The sequence below is a fragment of the Gavialis gangeticus genome, unplaced genomic scaffold (genome assembly GCF_001723915.1).
Source record: "Gavialis gangeticus isolate Ggan-Ray unplaced genomic scaffold, GavGan_comp1, whole genome shotgun sequence".
In the NCBI taxonomy this organism is placed as follows: domain Eukaryota; kingdom Metazoa; phylum Chordata; order Crocodylia; family Gavialidae; genus Gavialis; species Gavialis gangeticus.
In genome coordinates this window covers 88,824,494-88,825,409 of record NW_017728992.1, presented here as the reverse complement: position 1 = coordinate 88,825,409, position 916 = coordinate 88,824,494, and the positions used below count along the sequence as shown (strand labels likewise).

General features: G+C 60.9%; 1 protein-coding gene across 3 annotated transcripts in view; it reads right to left on the bottom strand.

Moving 5' to 3' along the window:
- PIEZO2 (piezo type mechanosensitive ion channel component 2) overlaps positions 1–910 on the bottom strand; it is a 655,640-nt gene extending 654,730 nt beyond the window's left edge. For all 3 annotated transcript variants that reach the window (XM_019525255.1, XM_019525272.1, XM_019525264.1), the window contains exon 1: positions 784–910. In XM_019525255.1, the coding sequence (XP_019380800.1) occupies positions 784–847 (64 nt within the window). In that variant the 5' untranslated portion in view covers positions 848–910. The remainder of the gene's footprint in view (positions 1–783) is intronic.
- Positions 911–916: the final 6 nt, after the last annotated feature.

The following is a 916-nucleotide window of genomic DNA, read 5'->3' as shown; positions in this document are numbered from 1 at the left end:
TTTGGGACACTGAGGTCTCAGGTGTGAAACAGACAAACCCTCCCCAACGCAGCTGTCACCGAGTCCAAGCTTGATTTTCAAAGCCAGGGAAGCTGTCAGAGTAGCCAGCACTGCAGGTCTCAATCCAAAAATAATACCACCCCCCCCTTTTTTTTTTTGTTTCCCCGTTGGATGGGTGCCTAGTAATAACACCATGCAATCCCTGCCCACCAGGAAAACGTCCTTGCTTCAAGCAAGGGAGAAAAATAGGGCAACCCATGCACTCCTGTTGCATGCACGGATGCCCCTGTTTGAAGGGCACAGCTGCACAGGAGCAACCTTCTCAACAGGCGCTGGGTTTGGAAACAAACAGCAAAAAGAGCAAAGAGAAAGGAAGGTGGTACGAAGCGGCCACAACTGGTCAACGGCATCGGGGCATCTCGCCCCTTTCCCTAGGGCTGCCCAAGGGAGGGTCGCCCTCTCAGCTCTCCCGAGTGCCAAGTCTGGGGGGCGCTCAGCCACCAAAGCCTCCCCGCTCCCTGGGGGCTGCAGGCTCGGACCCCAGTGCACAGCAGAGCGGGTGCTGAAAGGCAGAGGGGACACGGTATAAGCAGACTCTTCCCCCCCACACACACCCTGTCCCTCTCCAGCACTTCAGGTGTAGCAGGCTCGGGTTCAGAGGCCCCCCAGGCTCAGCACCGCTCCTTCCCTCGGAGGACCAGCCCCCGGGGCAGCGAGGGGACGGCGATGTTGTCCCCCGAGCTAAAGCCCCAGCCATCATCCCGCCCGGCAGCACGCACGTACCCGCGACCAGGCAGAGGGGCAGGAGCAGGCGGAAGATGAGCCCGCACACCACTTCTGTAGCCATTGCTCGGAGCGCCGGGCGGCAGGTCGAGGCGCCAACACAAAAGAAAGGGGCGGGCGGGCGGGGCAGGGG